The sequence below is a fragment of the Pan paniscus genome, chromosome 4 (genome assembly GCF_029289425.2).
Source record: "Pan paniscus chromosome 4, NHGRI_mPanPan1-v2.0_pri, whole genome shotgun sequence".
Classification (NCBI taxonomy): domain Eukaryota; kingdom Metazoa; phylum Chordata; class Mammalia; order Primates; family Hominidae; genus Pan; species Pan paniscus.
This window is the reverse complement of record NC_073253.2, coordinates 76,665,316-76,687,518: the sequence shown is the minus strand read 5'-3', so window position 1 is coordinate 76,687,518 and position 22,203 is coordinate 76,665,316. Positions and strand designations below refer to the sequence as shown.

At 40.1% G+C, this 22,203-nt stretch overlaps 1 protein-coding gene across 1 annotated transcript in view; it reads right to left on the bottom strand.

Annotated features, from left to right (window-relative positions):
• The window catches only part of ADAMTS12 (ADAM metallopeptidase with thrombospondin type 1 motif 12), a 384,174-nt gene that overhangs the window by 96,639 nt on the left and 265,332 nt on the right, over positions 1–22,203 (bottom strand). The window contains exons 11-14 of the mRNA XM_003818504.6: positions 21,978–22,123; positions 17,761–17,930; positions 10,961–11,094; positions 4,437–4,557 (exon numbers count right to left, since the gene is read on the bottom strand). Of these exons, the coding sequence (XP_003818552.3) occupies positions 4,437–4,557; positions 10,961–11,094; positions 17,761–17,930; positions 21,978–22,123 (571 nt within the window). The remainder of the gene's footprint in view (positions 1–4,436; positions 4,558–10,960; positions 11,095–17,760; positions 17,931–21,977; positions 22,124–22,203) is intronic.

The window sequence follows — 22,203 nt, the reverse complement described above, 5'->3', positions numbered from 1 at the left end:
ACCTCCGCCTCCTGGGTTCAAGCGATTCTCCTGCCTCAGCCTCCTGAGTAGCTGGGACTACCAGCGCGCGCCACCACACGCAGCTAATTTTTGTACTTTTAGTAGAGACAGGGTTTCACCACGTTGGCCAGGATGGTCTCGATCTCTTGACCTCGTGATCTGCCCTCCTTGGCCTCCCAAAGTGTTGGGATTACAGTCGTGAGTCACTGCATCCGGCCAATGACTTTGCTTTACGTTGAATCATATCAGAGTCTATAGGTATGGTATGCCTTTCCTATAGCAGTCCTGCACCGATGTGAAAGCTACATGAAAGATAAAAAGTTTCACAAAAAGTGCAAGGTTTTTGTACCTGCTGGCATAGCTGTAGTGATGGCTTTACAAATTTCCTTTTCTACACTAGATTCATTTATCTTGAAGTAGCAGACAGCTATAGCTGCAGACCTTATGGTACATATCAAGCAATTCAACTTTTTCCTGTAATGTCATGACTTTTCTCTGCTTCTTGGGAGCATTTCCAGCATCACTAGTGGCACTTTGTATGAATCCCATGGTGTTATTCAAGGTTTATGGTATTGTGCTAAACACAATGAAAAATATTCAAGAATTGCAGGAGATCACTTTTTACTGTGATACACAATTTACTGGACAAATATCCTCACATGGAAATGATTAGCATCACACAGCATTTTAAACAGATATTTGCAACACTTGAGCTCACCACAATAGCAAGAGGAGGTGGCTATGAAATTATTCTGGTAGTACAGTATTACTACAGTCACTTTTATGCAGTTATGATTTAATACTGCATCTTTGGTTTGTTTACATTTCTCTCAACTGCAAATGGTGCCATGTGTGGTCTGTAAGTGTTTGTGTTCATAAGTTTTAATAGATTTTTAACTTTTTATAATAGATTTGTGTATATTTTATGGTAGTAAATGATAAAAAAGACTAATATCTACATATATTTTATGCATTCATGGCATACCTTTTTCTTAATTTTTCTGATGTGTCTAGGCTACACAGTTCATCTGTGAGTTTTCTCAAATTGTCACAAAAATCTCCAAAACATTTTTCAATGTATTTATTGAAAAACATCCTCATACTAAGTGGACTCATTTGGTTCGACCCCGTGTTATTCAAGGGTCAACTGTATTAAGAATGATGAATATATTTGCTTAGCAAATCAATTTTCTTGCATCTTCGCCAGTGGCAGCATTAGCTGCTTGCACCAGTATAAGGGGAAGAGGAGGAACATAATTTTGACCTCAAACAAGAAGTCTCTGGGTCCAAGGAGACCACCTGGAGAAACTATTCCATTACTATCCCAGTCTTGAGCACATTGAGCTGAAAGAATACTCAGGATGCCTGTAATCCCGGCATTTTGAGAGGCCGAGATGGGTGGATCATGAGGTCAGGAGTTTGAGACCAGCCTGGCCAATATAGTGAAACTCCATTTCTACTAAAAAATACAAAAATTAGCCAGGCGTGGTGACACGCACCTGTAATCCCAGCTACCAGGGAGGCTGAGGCAGGAGAATTGCTTGAACCCAGGAGGCAGAGATTGCAGTGAGCCTAGATCATACCACTGCACTCCAGCCTGGGTGACACAGCAAGACTCCATCTCAAAAAAAAAAAAAAAAAAAGAATATTCAGGATGTTTGAGGATGCGGCAAAAGACAGGCCCTCATTTCTGAGATTCTGATAAGAGACATCATACATTATTGATGCTAACACACATCTTATCCAACTGTTTTTGTGGTCCACAAAAACGGACTTTACTCACTGGCATATTTGGTCTCCAGTCTTTGACATTTCTAATAAAAATGTGCTCATAAAGAGGTTATACCATTAACCCTGGGCAACTTATCTACAGTGGTCAGCTTGTCTTTTTAAAGATTTATGCTGTCCATTTGAGACAATGCTCACTGCAGGCCAATATCTCATGATTGATGTGTGGAGGCTCCTGGGAAATGCTGGTCCATGTCTGATCCCAGGCTTGAGAGCAGTGACACATAGGTGTCTGGTTCAGATACAAACCAGTGTTTGACAGGCTCACAAACCACAGAGTGAGGAAGAAATATATAAAAATAACAGTACCTGGTAGATGTTTTGAGAAGTTAAAATGCCTTGCCTTAGATTAAGACTCTTAGTCTCAGTTATCTCAAAAGAGGGTTGTGAGATAATTGGAATCTTGTAACACACTGCGAGCAACCATAACCCTCTTGTTAGAAGCTGGTGGAAAGGAATTGTAGGAAGGGGACATGGGAGAAAGAGAACGGAAAACACAAAGGCACAGGGAGATGGGTATGTGGCTAGAGGTATTGAGATCTTGGAGGCAGGAAGGGGTAGGGGTAAGAGGGGAGCAGAAGACATTTATAATCCCTCTTTCTCATTCCCAAGAGACCAGGGCAGAGGAAAGAACCCAGAATTAGAGTTGGATTTCCTAAGGGATTACAAGGTTAAGTGGAAGAGACCTGGGGACAACAACTCTGGTTTTCAATTGAGTTATCATAATATTAGAAGAACAGCACCTCAGAGGCCAAGATAGGAACTCATAAAGAAAATTAAATAAAACAGGTTAGCTGGTCCCAGTGGCTCATGCCTGTAATCCCAGCACTTTGGGAAGCTGAGGTGGGTGGATCACGAGGTCAAGAGATCAAGACCATCCTGGCCAATATGGTGAAACTCCGTCTCTACTAAAAATACAAAAATTATCTGGGTGTGCTGGCATGCACCTGTAGTCCCAGCTACTCGGGAGGCTGAGGCAGAAGAATTGCTTGAACCCAGCAGCAGAGGTTGCAGTGAGCTGAGATTGCAGCACTGCACTCCACCCTGGCGACAGGGCGAGACTCCGTCTCAAAAAAACAAAAACAGAAACAAAAACGAAAAAACAGGTTAAATGCAGAAATACGATTTTAAGTGTAACTTTTTATAAGTAAGTAAAGCCACTATAAATAATGAAAAATATTTACAAAACACCTTTGTAAAGCTTGTAAAAACATTGGCTATCATAGGGTGCTTAATCATAAGCCTAAGACATACCGGTTATCATTCACATTCCAAATAAGTAATTCAGAGAGTATTTTTCATCCATAATAAAGCTATCAATCAAAGACATGAAATACAGTCTTCCAGTGGTAATTCTCATGGGCAGGACAAGCATTACATCTCACAACTTAAGCTTAGTAATCCAATAGTCAAAGATGAAAAATAGGGATGGAAATTAAATTTAGACTGTTTGCTGTTATGATTACTAGGGAACAATAGGTCATGTAATTAACTGAAGGACATACTTGATCCTCTCAGGATCCTACTCAGTAACTTCATCCTGGGTAGGAAGCATGTTTAGAAGAGAGATATTATTTTTCCAGGATCCAGGAAAACAGGGCTTTACCATCTCTCAAAGTGGCTATCACTTCCTGTCCTGGGCATCAACCTGTGTAGCAGACACTGCCCCTCTCCCCTCAGGCCCTACTGCAATAGTGCATGATGGATTCCCTACTCCCAGCATCTCTATGGAATCCAGAGAATTAACAGTCTGATCTCCCTAGAGTAACCTCAACCCATAACTGGTGGAAAGTGGTGTATATTATCTCAATTCCTTCACCCCTCAGGTCGGGGAAACTCAGAGGTGCAAGATCTGCCATGGCTCCCATATAATGGTTCACCCTTTCTTAGCTGCCTTCCTTGGGAACTGACTCTTCCTTGGGGTCCACCCTTGAAGGTGAACTCTTCATGCCCTGAGGACTATCCATAGCCCAAAGCTGCACGGAGAAGAAACTCTGCAAAAGGTGACTATGGGAAAAGAATAGTAAAGCGTGGGTAAGAAGGGGATGCTAGGTGGAGGAGCTGTCTGGAAAGTCATAAGGGACCAGTGGGTGGGACCCCCTCCCAGGGAGCAATTGGGAATAAACGAGATTTGATGCAACCCTGCCTTGCTTCTCTTTTGACTTTGAATTGAAGGTGCACCCCAATTCTTTTGCCTGTAAACCCATTGCTGGCTTCTGTCCTCACTACAGAATCTGTCCTTGTGTCTGCAGCCTTCTCAGCCAGCTTCTGATCTCTTCTCTCCCCTAGTTCTTGGTCTGTTCCAATGCCATTGGCTTTAATGCTGGATCCTCTTGTGATGCTTGTTCCCAAAGGGGATCCTCTCCCAGAGATCACACTCTTACACCTGTTCCTGTGCACAGCCACAGGGCCATTTCAGATCTCTATCTCACTGTGATGCATCCTGTATTTTGTCAGCAATCAACCCCTTTCCTACAACTACCGAAGAACCCTTCCTCCTTTGTGGTAAAGGCTATATTCCATTTTGAATACTTTGAAGATCACAGACTGTTTAAAGAAATAAAAACAAAAACTAGGAACCAATCAACCATTTATCTTGCCCCCCACCTTTGGTCCCCTGCCACTTCGATTATTTATTTGTTTATTACCAGATCCTTCCTTCTGCTTAAACATCTTTCTCACAGTCTGGCAGGAAGAGCCATCTCCCAGGCACACACCGCAGCGATCCTCGGTGGCACTGGAATCGATCTCATAGTCACAGCCAACCATCTGTGGGGAAGAGAGGTGGAGGATGAATGCCCAGGCAGGGGACGCCACTCTTGCCTGGATCTGTGACTTCTTCTTTCCCCTTTGGTGCTTCATAAGACTGGGCAGGAGGTACCAGGTACAAGGACAAATGTTTGTTCCTGGTGGCAGCAAGAGGAATATCCAAGCATCCACCAATGGTAAAGGCACTACTTGCTCAGAGGGGAGGGAGGCACACATTGAGTGAGGTCTCTAATTTCCCGAGTCAGAGGCAGAACTGAACAAAATCTATGCAAATGTTCCAAAAATCTAACTATGAAAACATCTTGGAGTTGAAAAGCAGCAAGTCTCTTTCAGATGTGTTCTCATCCTGGAAAAGGAGAGCCACGAAGCTTGGGGTGTTCTGTGGGAGTGGATACCAAAGAATCATGACACTTAGATTGAAAGTCATGAGCCGTATCTGACCTTCACCTGGACTTTTCTGTGGCTTGCTTTCTTCCATGACCACAAGGGAAAGCTATACCATATTCCTTTAGTCATAAGTTTCTTTCTTGTTTGGGAACAATTGTGTCCAGATAGTTTCATTTCCTTTTTGATCTTTAAAGATCATTTTCTTTCTAACTTGAAAGCCACCTCAAATCTACTCAAACGAAGAACCATTTGAATCTCTTTTTAGAGAGAGATGGGATCTTGCTATTTTGCTCAGGCCAGAGTGCAGTAGCTATTCAGTCAACAGCCTTGAACTCTTGGCCTCCCACCCCAGCCTTCTGAGTAGCTGGGACTACAGGTACAACACCAGGCTTATTTTGAGTCTTTAAATACACCCTCTACCAGCTAAACAGAGAATGAATACCCACTAACAGAAAATAGCTTCATTCTTTAGGCTAACTGTCTTTAATTTCCTTTAGGTCCAAAGACTGTGCTGCTTCACCTAGTAGGGGGGAAAAATTAAGTGCTAAGAGATTTAAAAAAAAAAAACACCAACATTTAATTATGCTAATAACAATGGGAAAAAAAGCAATGTGGGAAACAGGTGCCTTTAGTGACTATGAGTAAAATGCCAACCCTTCACAAGCAACATGTTTGCATCAAGCTTGAGCACCCTCTAATAAGCTGACATCTACAACCACATTCCCAGTGGCCTTCATTCCTTCACTGATTTAGAATGAGCTATGGAGATTGACTCTGAGGCATATTAATTTTAAAGTATTTTCTTTAATCTCTACCAACAGGGAAATAGATATAAAAAATGTGAAGAATAAAGGAAAGAAAGTCAGAAAAGCAAATATCTGAAGCCCAAGTCTTTTTTCTTGAATGGGTAGTTTTATATTTCTAAAGTAATATTTGCCTGCATAACTGAGAGACAAGGGTTGGGGGAAGGAGACACACCCATGTCCCCAACATTCTGTCCCACAGCATATTAAATGGGTTCTTGCAGAGACTCACCCAATTTAGTTTTCCTGTGAGCTGCATGAAGTACAATAAAAACTGAATTAAGTATGCAACAAAAGGTCTATGAAGACATAAACCAGTCCTCCTTGTTGCATATAAAACATAAGGAGCTCTCAGGGGAAAAGAAACAAACCTCACTCTTCTTCATAACATGCTCTGGCAACACAGAAAGCCCACAACAGTATGCTCTTTCTGCCTTCAGCAGAATCAGAGGTGGCTCCACTGCTGCTACCCTATGTGGAAAATGACTTCAGCATGGCCCTTTTCTGATGTGACTCTGAATATGCCAGGCAATCACCCCAATAGGTAGTGTGTTTGTGAAAAAAAATCACTTTGATTTCCCATCTTACCATCAATTACAATGGTGGTGGGAACAGTGATGGTAGTGGTGGTAATGATGGTGAAGGTGGTGATAATAGTGATGATGAAGTAGTGGCGATGGTGATGGACAATAATGGTGGGGGGCAGGATGGTGGTAGTGGTGGGGGTGGTGGTGGTGACAGTGATGGTGCTGCGGGGTAATGGTGGCAGTGATGATGGTGGTGATGTGGTAGTAGTGGTGGTGATTTGATGGTGGTGGTGGTGATGGGGGTGATGGTAGTGGTGATGGTGGTGGGGGTGATGGTGATAGTGGTGATGTGGTAGTGATGGTAGTGATTTGATGGTAATAATGGTGGTGGTGGTGATGTGGTAGTGGTGGTGGTCATTTGATGGTGGTGGTGGTAATGTGGTAATGGTGGTGGTGATTTAATGGTAATGATGGTGGTGGTGGTGGTGATGTGATGGTGGTGGTGATTTAATGGTAATGATGGTGGTGGTGGTGGTGAGGTGATGGTGGTGGTGATTTGATGATGGTGTTGGTGGTGATGTGGTAATGGTGGTGGTGATTTGATGGTGGTAGTGGTAGTGGTGGTGATGTGGTAGTGGGGGTAGTGATTTGATGGTAATGGTGGTGATGTGGTAGTGATGGTGATGATTTGATGATGGTGGTGGTGGTGATGCGGTAGGGTAGTGGTGATTTGACGATGGTGGTGGTGGTGATGTGGTAATGGTGGTGGTGATTTGATGGTGGTAGTGGTAGCGGTGGTGATGGTGATTTGATGGTGGTGATGGTAGTGGTGGTGATGTGGTAGTGGTAATGATGATTTGCTGATGGTGGTGGTGGTTATGTGGTAGTGGTAATGATGATTTGATGGTAATGGTGGTGGTGATGCGGTAGGGTAGTGGTGATTTGACGATGGTGGTGGTGGTGATGTGGTAATGGTGGTGGTGATTTGATGGTGGTGGTGGTAGTGGTGGTGGTGATGATGGTTGTGGTGGTGATGGTGGTGATGTGGTGGTGGTGTTGGTCGTGGTGACTATGTGGTAATGGTGGTAGTGATGAGGTGGTGGTGATGGTGGGGTGATGGTGGTAGTGGTGGTGGAGGTGGTGGAGTGATGGTGGTGGTGGTGGTGGAGGTAGAGGTAGTGGTGGTTATGTGGTAGTGGTGGTGTCGATTTGATGATGGTGGTGGGGATGGTTGGGTGATGGAAGTAATGGTAGTGATGGTGGTGATGGTGGTGGTGATGGTGGTGGTGGGAGTGGTGGTGGCGATGATGTAGTGGTGATGGTTGGGTGATAATGGTGGTGGATGTGGTGGTGGTGATGGCAGCAGTGGTAGTGTTGTTGGTGCTGATATGGGGTGATGGTGATGATGGTGGTGGTGGTAGTGGTGGTGGTATAGTGAGTAATTAACTGTGAGAGGAGAGTTGAGAAAGACTCAAGAATGACTTACTGATTTCTGGCCTAGATATCAGTAAACCTAAATGGTTTTAGCATCATTCCAAAAAGAAGTGCTATAGAAGAACAGGTTGGGGCAAGAATTAGGTATAATTTTAATTTAGAAATGTTAAGATTGAAGTAACTCTTGGGCTTTTGAGGGTCAGGAGATAGGATCTGGTATTCTGAACGTAGATCTAGCTCTGAGCAATTGATTTAGGGATGTTTAGTGTATCACTGAGATGGCCAAAATGGCCTTGGAGATGAAAGAAGGTTCAAAACAGTTTTTGAGAGAAATGAGTGAGGAAGCTAACTTGGGACAGTGGGAAGATTGTCAGGTAAGGATAAAAGCTTAGGTGGATTGAAGACATTGACTTTGTAAGGACACACATGCATAACGTTGAATTTTTATTTTAAGGAGTGCACAGTAGGCTAATGGTAAGATCAAAAAAGGGGTGTGATGGGGTTGATCCAGAACCTTATCCAGAACTGGTGTAACAGATTGGGGGAAGGCTAAGAGAAAGTTAGGGAGCAGCTGATGGATAGACCAGGGCATCTGGTCTATTTTAGAAGGAAATTCAGTCAACGTTATGCTGACTGTGTGAAGACGGAGGAGTCCAGGAGCTGAAGTCAACCAACTGGTTACCAGGAGAAAGAGGGGAGAGAGCTGGAAGGTTAGCGAGCTGGCCTCAGACAGTGGGTATGAGAGTGAGAGTTCAGAGCTGGAAGTGGGTGGAGGTGAGTAGGGCATTTGCTCATTTTTAAAAGCTTATTCTATGTCATCCTTGTAATTGAAAACAGAAGGTGTCCTGAAAAGTCAAAGTTTAAATCTATATCTTTGATAAACAAGCTTACTAAAAAAAACTAGGGGGAAGGGCATAGATAGTTACCTCCCAGAACAAATTCAGTTCTGATCAGGGCTTGATAATTTCCTTGACAATATAATCTGCAACTCTAACATACCAAAATATTGGCAAATATTGTAAATTCAAAATAGACATGAATATAAGCAACCAAGTTTTCATATTCACAACGAATGCAGATTAGACAAACACTGCATACATTGTTTTCCTGAAAGCATATACTTTTATGTAATACATGCTCAATCCCCTTTGAAAAAACTAGTAAATGAATAGGAGGGTAACAATAAGACTAACAAATAAGGAGCCTGGAATTACCTACAACCTGGATCCTTGAAGATAAAGTATTTAGGCTATTAAGCATATTTGATTTGACACCGTTTTTTCAGCTTAAAAACTCAAACCAGGGTGCTATAGACAGAAAGTGGGCAATTATAGCTTCTAAAAGGTCTTAACTGGCTCCCACAAAGAGTAAGGCAGGCTGATAAAATCTGGCTTATTCTATTGGGTTCACTTGATTGGCCTCAAGAAAGACATCCAACTTATAATGGTTCTCAATCCTGGCTACTTATTAGAATGCCTGGAGAGCTTTTAGAAATTACTGATGTCTGGGCTCTATTTCAAACCTATTAATTCGGGATCTCTGGGATGTGGGGTCTGGGCATTGATGTTTTAAAATCTACCCAGGTGATTATTATATGCAGCTGGGGCTGAGGACTTTAGTCACTGAGGAGTGAATGTGATGCTGAAATTATCTTTTAGATCTAAATAACTTTGCATTGAGAGAAATAGCATCTTTAGCCTGTGATGGAAAACAGGTGCCTTGAATAAAATAAATGAAAAAGCAACTGCATAGAGAAATATGAAACTTCTCAGAGTGCTGAATATTTAGGGGCAAGAGCTTGTCACAGGGAATAATTTTGTCCAGTGGAAAAAAATATTATAAATATTTTTAAAAAACAAAATTTGTTGAGTTTACAAATCTGTTTTCTAAGAGTTTATTTTACACCAGGGCCTCTGTTAAGAGCTTAACATATATTACCTGTGAAAGTTGTCAGAATCAAAATGGAGCAACTAATGTTAAGAAAAAACCCTGATAAATATAGCCAGGGAAGGCTAGGAAGAATGAGTTCTCACCCTTGTATGCCTGATGATGAAAAAGGCTCTGCAAACACCACAACCTTGCACAAAGGCTATCACAACCTTACACAAAGAATACTTTTGCAATGACATCTGCCCAGCAACTTCCTGAGCAACCTTGGGTTGGTGTCACCCTTGTTATTGAGCTCTGCAGGAAATAATAATTATTTAAAAACAATTTTGCAATTCTCTTCAACTTCTTTCCTTTAAAAATTTTCATTTTCTTTTAAAAACCCTTGTCTTCCTTTACCTTCCTAAATATGCACATAGTTAACTGTGGCATACGTATTCCCATTGCAATGCACTATTCCCAAATAAGCTTCATTTTCTTTTAGAGAGCCTCTCTCTGTCTGTTATTTAGGTTAACTGACCTTATTTAATCTTTTGACAACCCCATCTAGGCAGATACATAAAAATACCCCAGTTTTATGACAGAAGACTGAGTCTTAGAAAGATGTATAGGATCATACAACTAGTAAATGATGGTGTTGAGTTCATATTCTAAAACCCCAGTGCTAAACCATTATGATTCACTAACTGATTAAAACATCTTCCTTTAACCAATTAAAAACACTTTCTCTTTAAACTGAGATTTATGCCTGGGGGTTGGATCACAAGTCCTGCTCCTCAGTTCCTTGCAAAATAAAATGCAAGCAACAACAAGGAATTCTTTAATGGTTACACACTTAAAAGCATCAACACATCAGGTCTAAATAATTTATATAGACTTGATTAATGAAGTGAGTGTGGAAAAATTACATAGAAATCAGAAACGTGTTTTGTAACTATTGTCATGCCGTCTCTCTGAGAAGCTCATGTTGATAGTCAATGGAGAATTAAATGTGAAAATGCATTATGAAAAGTACCATAGAAACTATTATTAATTTCAGTTTTTCTCAAATTTAATGCCACTGAAATAATCTTGGCTGGGTTTTCCTGATAATTCCTCTTTTTCATGCTCAATGTCTAAAACAATATCGTAGTGCACATCAACTAATCAAGAAATGAAGATGACGGCAGAAGGAAAAAACTATTCAATCCAAAACTGTGACTTTGACGAACACTGGGAAGTCTTATCTTTTCGTTTCATGAACTATATATAAAAAACAGATGAGGTGTAAATGCTGTGAAAGCACAAACCTAGAACATCTGACTTCCCAAATTAGTAAAAGTCATGATTTTATAAAGTTGTAGATTAAGGAAACATACCCAATACCTTACATATGCCATTAATACAGACATTTCTGCTGTTGCCGCCTTCAAAGCAAGGGGTACCATCAATGACAGCATCCAGCATTTTCTCAGAAAACTGGCCATCTATGGGTCGGCAGTAGAGCTCACAAGGATGTGCTGAAGGGAAAAAAGAAGGCAAAGCCTTGCAAATTAGCTTTTAGCTCAGCATCCTCCCCCAGGATTCCTCCGTACTTAGGACCCCCAAGTGTCACTTACTCTGGCAATCCCACCTTTTCACCTGCTTGAGACACATGCTGAAATATGCCTCAAGACACATTTCACACATCCAGGTGCTGAATCCAAGGATTATTTTTCCTTTTTCAAAACAAGTTTCATAATGAATTAAATTAAAAGGTTGCTTTAAAATACTCTATGCTTTGCTGTAAACAATGACTTCTTTCTATTCAACATTGAATTGTGCTTATAAAAATAAGGCACTGAGCATCTGGGGTTAGCCTAGAAAATAAGTTATTGCAACCAGCCATGAAGGACTCCAGGCAAGCGGGATGCCTGCTTGTTTCTTGCAGCAAAGTAAGTAGACCTCCAGGGGACAGGCATCCCCTCCTACAGAGCCAGCTCATTACTACCACAACCTCCATCACCACCAGCATAATCCTGCCCCAACAAATATCCTCCTCCAGTCTAAGATGTGCTCAGATTGACAACCATGTAGAAACATTTTTTTTGTTGAAGCTGAAACCAACCTGCTTATCATAGTGATCCATCCCATCATCTTGGTCCTACACTGAATCCATTCTAAGGTTCAGTTTTCTACTCCATTGTGAATGAAGATAGGGTGATCTAGAGCACAGGAACATTTACATAATAAAATGCATACCCATATGTATGTATACAGAATAACCAGAAAGATAGATAACATTTAAATCACAGATTGCCTTAAAAATTTTAATAGTGAATACATGTATATGATAAGAAGAATTCAAATAATAATTTTTTAATGAATGTAATGAATGCTTTTCTTTAGTGAAAAACACAATAATGTCTTCTTTGGCAGGGATTTTGGGGTCTCTTCTGGATGTGTTTATTATGGGCAGGGCTGTTAGTTCCTTCATTGTGTGATCAGCTGAGGACTCAATGGTACCAGCCATAAGGCTATTCGTCATGGGCCCTTCTCACTGGGCTGGGCACCAAATGCCAAGCCTGAGTGCACAGTGATGGCTGTGTCTGCTTGAGGTTGCAGTGATTCATGTGGCCAGGAAATGAAAGTGCAAATTTCACACAAATGTAACCATGAGCAAAAGCTCCAAATGCTGAAATGCTGAACAAACTTGAGACTGAGGTCAAAAACATCTGTTTAAAGCTTAAAAGAGATAAGTGAACTAGTTCAGAAGCAGAAAGTTAGATAACACATGTTCTCACTTTTAATTGAGAGCTAAACATTGGATACCCATAGAGATAAAGATGGAGATAGACTCTGGGGACTCCAAAAGTAAGGAGGGTGGAAGGAGGGTGAGGGTTGAAAAATTACCTATTGGGTACAGTGTTCAATATTTGGGTGCTAGGTACACTAGAACCCCAATCCTTACCATTATGCATGTAATACCCAGGTAACAAACAAGCACATGTGCTCCCTGAATCCAAAAACAAACAAACAAAAAAGCTTAAAAGAGAAAGATAAAAGCAAATATGTAAATAAAGAAAACCAACTGATTTCATATAAGGTGCAGTGGATAAGCTGTCTGACCAGATAGACTCAAAATGAGTTGAAGAGATCATTGGATAAACAGCCAGGGGAAAAGTGTCAAGACTCTGGGACAAAGCGTGACTTGGGATTATTGTGTAGCTCCATTTCTGATAGCACGATTAGCTCTGTTACTGCGCAAAGTGGAATAGAAGTACTAAAGGGAGCAACCTGGGAACAATTCTATTCTCCTAAGGATGAGAACATCAATCCAGGTGCTGAATCCAAGGATTATTTTATTAAGACTTTGGTTTAAACTTTAGAATTGGATTTGGGATTTTGTATTTGGAATACATAAAGCAAAAATAGAAAGCAGCCCTGAATAATTCTGGAGCTTTTCTAAGGAATCATCTGTTTCAAGGCTGCTGGGAAGAGTTGGGACCAGAGCATGTTCATTGCGGCAACGGAATGTTTATTCAGAGAGAAACGGACAGATTCACTAAGTCGCATTTACATAATGGACTGCTATGCAGTCACTAAAAAGAATGAGGTAAACCATGATGCCATGATCTACTCAGTGCATCAAGTTGCTGAACTGGCAAATTATGGTTCTATTTGTGTGCAAATGAAAACCTGCTGTTAGCATGGTTATCTTGGAGGAATACATTAAATGCAGTGGGATAATAGGAATTCATTTCTGTTTCATTCTATTATATGCACTTGCATTTTTATAAGACACATATATTCCTTTTAAAAATAATAAGTCTTGGCCCTCAAATAGGAAAACTGGAAAAGTCTTCTTTCCCCAGTGATATTCATGACACATCACCATAAAGAGAGTCTCTAATTTCAAAACTTCCCTTCATCCTGTTTCCACAACACAGGACTAGTACATTCTTCAAGGCTAGACAGGTTTACTGAAGTACACTGCCTACAAGAAACACACATGTGTGTTGACTATAAGTATAGTGGTTTATGGAGTCTTAGAAATTATCCAGGAAATAACATTTATAATAACAACAATGACAGCATACAGATCCTCTGCTGCAACTCTCCCAGAGCTCCCACCACCATGACCTATAGGTGTGCCTCAGGCCTATGTTTGAAAGCAGTCATCCTAAATGGAAGGTTCAGTGCTATTCAAGGCTTTTATAAGGCTGAGCCTGAAGTCCTCCTCTGTCCCCTCCTTCTCTGGCCTTTGTCTTTCATGGTGCTCTGGAAGGGCTCTGGTTATATCATTAAGTTGTCTTGTGGCACAGGGATCTGCAGGAGGAGGCAAGGGTGGTAATGGATGGTCTTAATTCTTGGGAGTCATCACTGGTATCAGAGATTCTCTGTGCCAGACATCAACTTTGTTGAATCCATCATCTCTACAGAGTTGAGTACTTTCCTTGTCTCACATTTACTCCCCTGCCCTGACACATCCTTTTTTAGGGTCATGTGATTTTTTTTCCCTCTAGCTTTCAAAAGCTTTCAAGTCCATTTATAATTCACCTAAGCAAAAGCTCTAAAACTAATTTACTAGTGAACTCTCACCCTCACACTCTCTGATTAATCCTCTCAAAGGGAGCTTAGGAAAAGAGATGAACTTACCGAATCAAAGTTTGCATTTTCAATTTTGCAGAAACAGGGTGGCTCAACATTTTTGGATAATGATCTTAATAAATGACAGAAATGAAAGCTCTAACTTGCTAAAAAGAATGAAAATATTTCTTAGGTAAGGAAAAGTTTTGATGCATTTCGTGTTTTGTGAATAGACTGGAAAGTGAGTTTCATCATTTTAAAGAATCCAGTTTCTAAAATCCATTCACAGGCAGGGCTTCATGGGCATTAGACCGGTGCTTTTACCCAGGACCTCACACTTGGTTGAATGCTGTTGTCTCTGTCTTGCAATTCTTAATCATTTTACCTTTGAACTTGTGTTCGGTAAGGGAAGGCCAAAACGGGAAGGCGGTGTGCACATGAAGAGAAGGGATCTGTGGTGTGCACCCCTGCCACTCCTCAACAGATCCCAAGAAATACTAAACCCCAAAGCAAAAGGCATAACTTAAAATGTTTTATTGATGCAAGAAGTTATGTTTAACTTAAAAAGGAAGCTCAGCTAAGAACTAAAATCAAATCAGCTTGGAGGAAAAAGCAAAAATGAAAACTTGTCACTCTGTATCACAGCCCAAAATCAGTCAAGTAATTACCAAGAGTTTGAAACCTTTGGCTAGTCTAAACTGGTATTCTTGTACTTTCTAATACTATAATCTTATTGTAATCCCCACAATACATAGAAATATGTATTAGTGAAATATAAGAAGGCATTAAAATGAATATATTCTATAGTAACCACAGAAAGGTATAAAAACAAAAGTAGAAATAATTTTTTAAAATGAATTAAACCCTTGTCATTGATGTTATCTTTTTATTTTATATTTTATTTTTAAAATGTTTCTGTAGAGGCAGGGTCTTACTCTGTCACCCAGGCTGGAGTGAGGTGGTGCAATCATACGTCATTACAGCCTTAAACTTCTGTGATGAAGCAATTCTCCCGCCCCACCCTCCTGACTAGTTAGGATTACAGGCGTGCACCACTATGCCTGGCTGTATTGATGTATTATATTAGGGTAAGTGCAGTAATGAGTTTTCTATTTACCGTGTAGTTTTAAGTTCTGTCTTTTGGTTAAGATGCTTAAGAGGTAAACTTAGAATCACAACTTAAATTATTTAAGCAATGTAATAATTAGTCATCGATGCTTAAATGTTTAGAAAACACTGGTTCTCAAGGGCAAGATATATAGGTTTAATAAACTGAGCCTTAATCATAATAAAAAGGGTTGTCGGGTTTTCTAGCAGAGCTCCTGGCTTATGAAATAATCGAAGGTTTTAAAGACATGAACATTGCCTTAGGGAAAATTCAAAATTCAGTGCATTGGTCTTAAGGAAATGAACTTAACCCAGTCCCTGTGTGTTTTCGTGCTTAATGATCAGGCTGCAGAGTCAGGCATGGGCTAACTCTTGGTTCTATTTCATAGTCTGAGTTTGGGCAAGTTACAGAGGTCCTCCGAACCTATTAGCTTATCTCTAAAAATTGGGTCAAAAACAGCTTTCCTTGAAGGGTTTTCTTGTGGAGATAAAATTAGGAAAAAGCATATAAAGTGCTGTGGGAAGTATCACTGTCCACTGAGGGGGTAGAAAACTCTGCTGTATGTTTATTTTATCCTCTGGTGATTTCTAAAAGGATGCCTGGGAGGCTGTAAGGCCCTCGATATCTGGCACAGAAAAAATGCTGCATAAATCCTTGTTGACATGAACGACCCACTGCCAGGGATGCCTGTTAACTAAGCAAATAGCAACTCTGTAGACAGAGTATAATGGGGAAAGTCATCAGTGTGCTGTTCAAGGTAGTAGCTATTCAGGTTAGCAGATAAGTCATTGTCTGCTAATGAAAAGAATAGCATAGGAATCTGTAAAGAAACTACCGGGATAGAGGATGAATACTGATAGACTGGGTAGGGAGTAAGGTCAGCAGGTGGCAAACTTCATCTGAGTTAGAGAAGCAAATCAATCACTCCAGAGTGAGTGGAATTGATGTCAACTTGTATAACGCTCACTTCTTTAGTACCTATTGCTTTGCTAGTCAAAAAGTAGGCACATGATGAATGCTTGCAAACAAATGAAAAGCAATGCTGAATCAAATATTTTTATTCTAAGTCCAGCTACTTGAGCCATCAGGGTTAGATAGACACAAATCCAACTGTATATCTGGGAGGGGGATCCCGTACTAAGCACATGTGATATCACTGGAGCAGCTATGCTATCTTAGCTCTGACAGGCTGCTCATTCAGAGTCTACAGGACCACTGACCCAAATAGTTTTAACAAATCAAGAATGCGCAGGATATACACATAGATAGCACTGGCTGGATGCACCTTTCATCACTTGATAATTTTGGAGTACACCTGAGTATATGTCTGAGTTTTCCTGTATTCAAATGCCTGACTCAGGAAACTAAATTGCACCAATAACCAAATGGTTTTCCCCTCTAGATCATAAATGACACCAAACAATTGGGGGCAAGGAGCAATCACTGCCCTTGACAACTAAGAGCATCAGGGTATTTTGGAGACCTGAGCTGAGCAAAGCACTGCAGAGTCTTTCTTTCACAAGCTATTGCATAAGTCATTGTTCTAACAGCCCAAATACACAATTCTCAAATCTGTGATTTTTCTTGTGCCCTATTCACAATGGATTTTCTGGAACTCAAAAATCATGAAAAATTTGATTAGCTATTTTTTACTACCTTGCCTTAAATTTCTTTAACACAGGAAAATCTTTTCTGTTTCATTTCCTACTCAGATAACAACAAACAACACAAATATGTTTTTTGATGCTGATGTCTAGCTAACGGTCATTGATTCTTCTTCATTTTAAGGAGAGAATGTGTCTGGACGTTTTGCCAAGGCCGCTATTCCATTCTCCAACTCCATTATGTCCCCATCCCTCCTGTGCAACATTCAGATGTTTGATTTTACTTTTCACCCTTCTCATACTCCAGTACTTATAAAATGTTGACTTCTGTTGCAGAGCTGGCTTTTGTTCTTTCATTCCTATTATCTTGCCTTTCCGCCTGTTATTCTACTCCCACTTGGAATGACTCTATTTTGAATGTCTTCCCTTTTCTTTCTTCTTGTGGAAAGACTGCTCATGAAAGCATGAGTAGTCTTAAGAATCATCAACTGCTTCACTGGAAACCTTTTTTTTGCAATTACTTCAAACCCACAATGACCTTTTCTTCTGAATTTCTGACGAAATCACAGTCAGTTTCTCATGTCCATCAACAAGCAATTAGTTACTGAATTCCTACATGCCCTATTAATGGCTCAATTGCACCTCAGCTGTTTTGAAGCAAGTCACCATGTTTTATAAACTTCTTTTATCTCCCACAAAGCTCAGCCAGAGTTGAATGTATTCAGCCTTCAACATTTACTGATCAACTTAACCAGGTCAGTGTTTCCATCTTCTAAATTACAAAATTCCTGGTGTACAACTGTCTTTGTTAAGCTTTGTATGGATCACAGAAACCCTGACTGACATACAAATGCTTTGAGAATGGCTGTTCCCTAGATCTGAGATACACCATTACAGCTCCTCACCTGGGTTAAAAATGGGAAACCAGTGGTAGAGTTCATTCTTGTAGGGAACAGTGTCAAATTCACTGCACTGCATCTGCCGAAATGTTGGTGTCTCTGAGCGACAGGGGTGGACGTTGCACAAGCGATAGCGTTTTCTTTCTCCAGTGCAATATTTCCCTCCAAACTTTGGCCTGCAAATGAAACAGACAAGCTTTTCTTTTAGTTTGCTTAAACGCCAACACTTTCCTTTAAAACTCCTCTGGTATCTGGCCTTGACAAATGATGTCTCTCTATGCCCTCAAAACTTACCTTTTAAATAACTGCTTCAAATTTTACACATTTTTTCCTTGCCTGACAACATTTCAGTCCTAAGTGTATAGTAGCTTATTTTGAAATAGTTTATATATCATTTCCACCTGTATATCCTCCAGGTGAAATCTACGCCAAAAAAGGATACATCATTTTCCTTTCGAGTATGCTCCTTCTCTGATTCCTATTTGGTGAGTTAAAAGTGGTCAGATTTCAGAATCATCCATCTGTGCCTTCCTTGGATCCCACAGTCAATCAGTTGCCTATTTACATTTGTTTCCTACTCTTCAACTCTGCAATAATCAAACCAGTCCAATTCTTATCTCCATTCCTATCTCTACTTTTAAAATTCTTATCTCCATTTCTATCTCTACTTTTAAAATTGAACCCACAGTACAAACAATTATCAGGCTAAATTTTCAGATGACCTTAATTATTTTAGTTCCCTGTTTTAAAATCACTAACAGCATCCAACGGTCACATCAGCCTCCTGAGCTTGGCATTCAAAGCCCTCACAATCCTGCCTTAACTCACCTTAACAATTTACTTCCCACACTCTGCTTCATGTTACCCTGCTCCAGTGGTGCCACCTGCCTTATTTAATATTTCTTTTCTGTGCCTTTGGATAGATTTTTTTCCTCCCTTAAAGTCTCCACATGTCTACATACTGCTCATGCTTGAAGAACTAAATAAATGCTACCTCCTTCATGAATCCTTCCTGGATTTCCACCAGCAGTAATTTTTTTCTCCTCTTCAGTGACACTTTGTGTGCCAGCTGCCTGCACGTCCTGAATCTATCATTCCCAAAGATAGTTCTTTGATGGCACAATCCAAGCTCTGTGTCCTCTGTGGTGCCTCACAGTACTTTGGGCATAGGAGGCTCTTAATAGATATTCAATGGGTGAATAAGTTAATCTTATTTTAGAAAAATCACTTTTTGATTTTTCTTTCCTTTGTGATACACCTGAGGGCATACCAGCCTTCCTGTCAGGATCAATGGGTCACTAAAAATGGGAGAGGGGAGACGTGAAGAAACTATCCTTTGAGAAGGTTCCCAGGCATGCCTTCTGGTCTCCATCTTGCTGCAGTATCTGAATCAGGGAGTGTGCCTCCTATCGCAGGAGTGCCAATAGCCTGGAGTTCGAATTTGGTATTATCTTTTTGTTAGATGGATCTGAATAAGTTACCTCATTTCTCTGAGCCTCAGTTTTTTTTCGTTTGTAAAATGAGCATAATAGTTTTTATCTCACAAGTTGTATTGCATGAGACAATGCACACACAGATTTAGTAGAGTAACTAACACAGAATGAGAGATCAATAACTGAGAGCACTTTTTTTGGTTGTCATGAATAATAATCAACCAGCATTTATATACTACCATGTGCTCAACACTGTTCAGGGAGAAGAGAGTGCAAATGAAGGTCAACCCATGCTCTATGCTTCCTAGAAGTTTATAATTTGGTTGAGGAGAAAAAAATGAGCTATATAAGAAATGAGAGAAAATTTAAGACAGCAATTATGTATCCCAGACTGAAAGTACAATGAGAGTTGTGTGAAGGGGAAAGCCATGGAAATGAGGCTAGTTGGGAAGGATTTACGGAAGGGCTTGTCCTGGAGAATGGTCTTAAAGGACGACTGGAAAGTGCTTCTCAGTGCAAAGGCAGAAGGCATGTCGAGTGAGCAGTCCAGATGAAATCATATTCCAGGGACACAGAAAGCTAGAACAGCTCCCCAAAGGACACAGGTGGTAGTGGCAAAGCCAAGACTTGAATCGTCGTCTTCCTTGATCCAAAACCTGAGCTCTTATCCACTATGTTACACTGCCTGACCACAAAATCCTGAGAGACAGAGAATTCAAATCCTGGCAGTCTAGTCAAGTACTGGTTGCAGCTGTAATTCTTGTTGATTCTGCTGTACTTTGTTCTCCTTGAATGCCCATGAGATTTTCTATACCTCCCCTCCCTCAATGTGGCCTGAGTAAGCTTCTGTTCCTCACTCATGAAAGAGTTTTGACCAAGGCAGTTCACATAGTAGGCTCTTAATTTGTTGATTCCCTTTAGGAGGTACCAAGAATTGTCCTTGTTATTTAAGATGAGGCTGGCTTTCTATTTGTGCTGATGCAGGGACACTCTATGACCTGATATGTCTCCAATTCATTTCCATCCAATCAATATCACTGACAGCCTCTTATGAGCCAAGCTCTGCTGGGTTCTCACTAGACAGTTGACCTACAGCAAGGATGCAGTCCCAAGATCAGCTGGCTCATGCATTGGCCTGAATCTGTGACTTGAACCACAGATCCAAATCTATGATGCGGTGCCATTGGCAGTGTTAGCAATGAATTTAAGCAAACTGGCAACGAAGAACAGGCATGTCCACTCACCCAAAGAGACTCTATGACAAACTGTGGCCTCGGAGATGAGAATTAGAACTACCTTTCTCCTGAAGCCAGGTTAGAGATTCATCCTTCACCTCCTCAACTAGGAGTTCCCTTCTCTGATAGCCACAAGTCACTGACCAACCTGCCAAGAACTTTCACACTGGTGATGTCTGAATATACAGCATTGACAATAAGTCCCAGAGCAAATTGCCTTTCTTTTCTGATCTCTCAAATGAAAATGGAAATCACATTTCTGGATCAAATGGAAACAAACGATTAAATGACAATTTTCTCTAAAAATAAAATACTCTATGAGAAACTCTTGGTTTTGAATTTTGAAAGTCACAGAAACCCAGTATTTAAATAAAACAACTTTCATCAAAGGGTGAAATTTTAAAATAATTTTGTGAAGAATTTCCAAATGCGTGCTTATAAATGTGGTAAATGATAAAGATTCATAATAACTACTATTTATTAACACTTTATTATGTAGTAGATACTGTGTTAAATTCCTTACACATACTAACTTATTAACCCTTAGAAAAAATATATAATATATATAGTGTATATATGTATATATGTAATGTATACATGCATATATATTTATATATACATATACTTATATTTAAATACTATACATCTAGGTAATACAGTTATTAACAAAAAGGATAAATAACCTTTGGAATTGAGATACTGAGAGATAAAATCACTTTTATTGCTCGCCTTTTAAAAAATGTGACTCCTACTTTTCAAAGTAGATGAATGTAAATTTAGATAAAAGAAACAATATAATTTCCACTTAAAAGAGATATCACATATACACTTTTAAGAAATTACTTGGGAGACAGTATATCAGAAAATAATGAAATTAAGAATGTAATGTGTATTTGGAAAACAAGCAAGTTTAAATTTACCTCATATATAATATTATCATACAAATAGAATATATGAAAAATTAAGCAATTTGCTTAAACAATTGAAAGTCACTTGTAAAATAACATTTGCAGAATCCTTAACAGGCCACTACGGAACTTTAGGGTTTATAAAAATCCTTATCTAAAAATATTAAAAATAATTATCCTCAAAAATGTACCTGTTTTACTAGTTGCTTAAGGAAAGAATTATTCTCATAAAATTGTGTATTCATTATCATTGAAAGCAAGCTACAATCTTATCAGCAAAATTGCATTTCACTAATCTCTACTGATAAAATGGAGTTATTTAAAAAGATTTAATTGTATAATCTCCTAGAGGCTTTCACATAGATTGCACATTTAAAAGAAATTTGCTTTATTTCCCCAAATGATAAAATCAGCTTACTTATCCAAGTTTTAGTGAGAATCCAGTGCCAAGCCGAAATGAAACAACACAAAACAGAACCACTTTTTTCCCCACTCTCTGTGAATCTTCTTGTTCTGTTTTGTCCTGGGAACCCATTTAATTTACCTGGAGGAGGCTTGGGGTCACTGAGGTCATGCCATTCAAGACTGCCCCCCATCCCGCCCCCAGCACATGTGGAGAGAAGGGAAATATATTTATCTGGACTCACTCGGGGTTGTTGCAGAGCCTCTCTGCGCTCTGGACTCCAGCCCCACAGGTCCTGGAACAGTGGGACCAGGGTGACCAGCGTCCCCAGCCTCCAGGAATGCTCTCTGGTTTCTTCCCCACTGTGATGCACTTGCCTGCCATACACCACTGGAAAGGGAAGAGGCAGGAGATGGCCGTATCAGGAAGGTTACCAGAGCAAGCTGAGCCAAGAGCCCTAAAAGTCTAAA